This window comes from Lampris incognitus, chromosome 3, assembly GCF_029633865.1.
Source record: "Lampris incognitus isolate fLamInc1 chromosome 3, fLamInc1.hap2, whole genome shotgun sequence".
In the NCBI taxonomy this organism is placed as follows: domain Eukaryota; kingdom Metazoa; phylum Chordata; class Actinopteri; order Lampriformes; family Lampridae; genus Lampris; species Lampris incognitus.
Window position 1 is genome coordinate 8,903,159 of NC_079213.1, and position 2,895 is coordinate 8,906,053.

The 2,895-nt window shown below is 44.2% G+C and overlaps 1 protein-coding gene across 1 annotated transcript; it reads right to left on the reverse strand.

Annotated features, from left to right (window-relative positions):
• Positions 1-557: 557 nt before the first annotated feature.
• Positions 558-1,459, reverse strand: ntf3 (neurotrophin 3). Its single transcript, XM_056277485.1, has one exon. The coding sequence runs from the start codon at positions 1,427-1,429 to the stop codon at positions 581-583; it is 849 nt and encodes a 282-aa protein (XP_056133460.1). The 5' UTR covers positions 1,430-1,459; the 3' UTR covers positions 558-580.
• Positions 1,460-2,895: the final 1,436 nt, after the last annotated feature.

Here is a 2,895-nt window from a genome sequence, read left to right on the forward strand (position 1 = left end):
TTCTTTTCTCTCTCTCTCTTCTCTGCACTACACTTAGTCAAGGCACATGTAAAGTCTGTGAAGCACCTCTGCTGCCCTGCGTCAGACTGTAGCCTCAAAATGAGTCCATTCTTTCTTTCCTTTTTAGTTTTTTTTTCCTTTGAAGACTTCTTTCAATAAATAACACAAATAATTCCATACGTCATACATATATCAAGACATGTATAAACTACATGCATTTCATATAATTTAAATAATAATTTATATTTACAGACCCTACACACTCTCATGTCCCCTTCCCGTCCCCTCCCTTCTCCACCTCTCATATGGACCCCTTCGTTTTTTCCAAACTCTTTAACAGTAGTTCTCCTACAATGTATGAGTCTGCAGGACAGGCGTGTCAAACGTCCGATAATTGGATAAAGGATCAATCTCTTCAGCGAGAGTGTCATTTTAAAGCATAAATGGCACCCCAACACCACCAATGTCACAGAATCCTGGGGTGGAGAGCCCTGCGAACAGGAAGTAAAATCCTTTACAGGAAGTAGAATCCCAAACAGGAAGTACAGGTCCCAAGCGAGGACTTCAGCAGTTTGTTTGTTTACGTCCTCCTGTGTTTCCTGGACAACGCACAGACACAGGAAGTGTCGATGCGTATCCATCTCCAGCCCACAGCGTTGTGGTCCTGCGTGAGTGCGCGCACGTATGTCTGTGATGTCTTGCACTGCGAGTTCCAGTGCTTGTCATCGATGCCCCGGCAGCCGCTCTTGAAGGGCTTGGCGGTTCGACAGCGCGTCTCGAAAAAGTACTGTTTAACTTGCTGCGTGGCACTGGTTTTGATCTGGCCCAGGACAGTGACCGGCCGGCCCTGGATGTCTACGGCTTGCGTTTTGTCCGTCACCCAGTGGCTCTCACTATCGCACACGGCGTACTCTCCACGGTAGCTCTTGTGCTCTGCGTAACGCTTCTTTCGTGTCTTGTTCCCAGCCGCGCCCCCCTCGGGCCCACCGCCACCCACAAAGTCATCCATGAGGTACAGGGGTGGGGGTTGGAGAGGAGGGCGGTTGCTCAGTAGCACCCGTGGGGAGTTGTAGCGTTTGTGCTGCCTGAGGAGGTCAGAGTTCAACATGGCCACAGGCTGGTGAATTGCACCTCCGCCACCGGTTGGCACCTTCTGCTCCACGTCGCCCTGCTCCTCTGAGGGGAAGCTCACCACAGGCAGGCCAGGGGGAGGCAGCAAGTCATGGCGCTCAGCTTCCCGGCTCTTACCCTGGTTGTTCCTGGTCCTTCCTCGGGTCAAGTCTGCCTGAAGTAGCTGAATGATGAGAGAATTGAGAGGGTCTGGACTCGGTTGCTGCTGCTGCTGTTGCCCCTGGTCACTGCTGTCCATGTTGGTTGCCTGGATACCGTAGAGGTACGCGAGGACCATCACATACAACAGGATGGACATCACTAGATTCACCTGTAAGATCTACATGGAAGACAGAGAAGATAATTAATTAGTCTAAGAGATAGAGGCAGTTTCCTTCTGAACCTAAATTGTAATATTGCATTATGACAGTTGCAAAATTTCAATCTTCTTGCCGTTTACTCCGTTACATTTAAAATTAGTGATCAGTTTATTGTATTATCTATCTATCTATCTATCTATCTATCTATCTATCTATCTATCTATCTATCTATCTATCTATCTATCTATCTATCTATCTATCTATCTATCTATCTATCTATCTATCTATCTATCTATCTATCTATCTATCTATCTATCTATCTATCTATCTATATATAAAGCAAGAGTGTATGTTTGTATGTTCACTTAAAACTCCAGAAATACTCATTGTAGAGCAAAAAGAAAAGTATCTTTAGAATCAGCACTTTCCAAGGACTGCACAGTTGAAAAATATTTCAAAAACCAAGTAAAAAATTTGATTTATTTGCGAAAGAGGCATTCCAGCGATGCTTTGTGGAGACTTCCAGCAAATCCTTCCAGTGGTCAAGGGAGGCACTGCACCTAACATTGTCAATGCTAGCCTGAAGGCATGCAATGTGGTTTACCCTGAGGCGCTTGAGCACTGAGCGATTAATACACACATTGGCAAAGAAGCTTGATGAATGGATTGAAAATTATGACATTTGGTAATTTTCGTTAATAAGATTCGTTTATTCGACATTCGTTTATCACATGTAGTATATCATAAATTAGCCTATATTTCATCATCGATTATATTGTAAAGAGCAGATCGTGTTGGTTGTTTTGGTGAGAACATTTTCCCCGGGCAACGCCAGGTACCTCTGCTTTTTTATCTATAAATATGTGATGTTTGCCAGTCTGATATGTAAATGCTTCGTAAGAACTTCAAGGTGGTCTCTGTTACCACATTGTAAATATCAGCAGCAGCAGAAGAATGTGTGTGTGTGTGTGTGTGTGTATGTGTGTGTGTGTGTGTGTGTGTGACAGCCCAGTACTGCATGTTGCTACACATCTGACATAGTGTGTGGCTGACAGACTCATAACTTACAGTGACACATGGGACTGTTCAGCGAGAACAGTTAACAAGTGCAAAAGACCAGACACATTGACATCATACATGTCCTCTGTTACCAATTCACACAAAAAGTCTCTCCCTCTGTCTCTCTGTCTCTGTCTCTCTATCTCTCTTTCGCTGTCTCTAGCTCTCTGTCTCTCTATCTCTTGCTCTATCTCTTTTGCTGTCTCTCTTTTGCTGTCTCTCTTTATCTCTGTCTCTGTCTCTGGCTCGCTATCTCTTTCTCTCTGTCTCTGTCTATCTCTGTCTCTGTCTATCTCTGTCTCTCTCTCTCATTGGTGTTAATTACCTAACTAATTACTAAATACTAAATTAACAACTCGACGTCTGTTGTAAATTTGCCCATTGCATTAACGCGTAACTGAAAGAT

Excerpts from the sequence above, each read along its gene's own strand:
- ntf3 (XM_056277485.1), bottom strand. The coding sequence starts at position 1,429 with ATGTCCATCCTGTTGTATGTGATGGTCCTCGCGTACCTCTACGGTATC.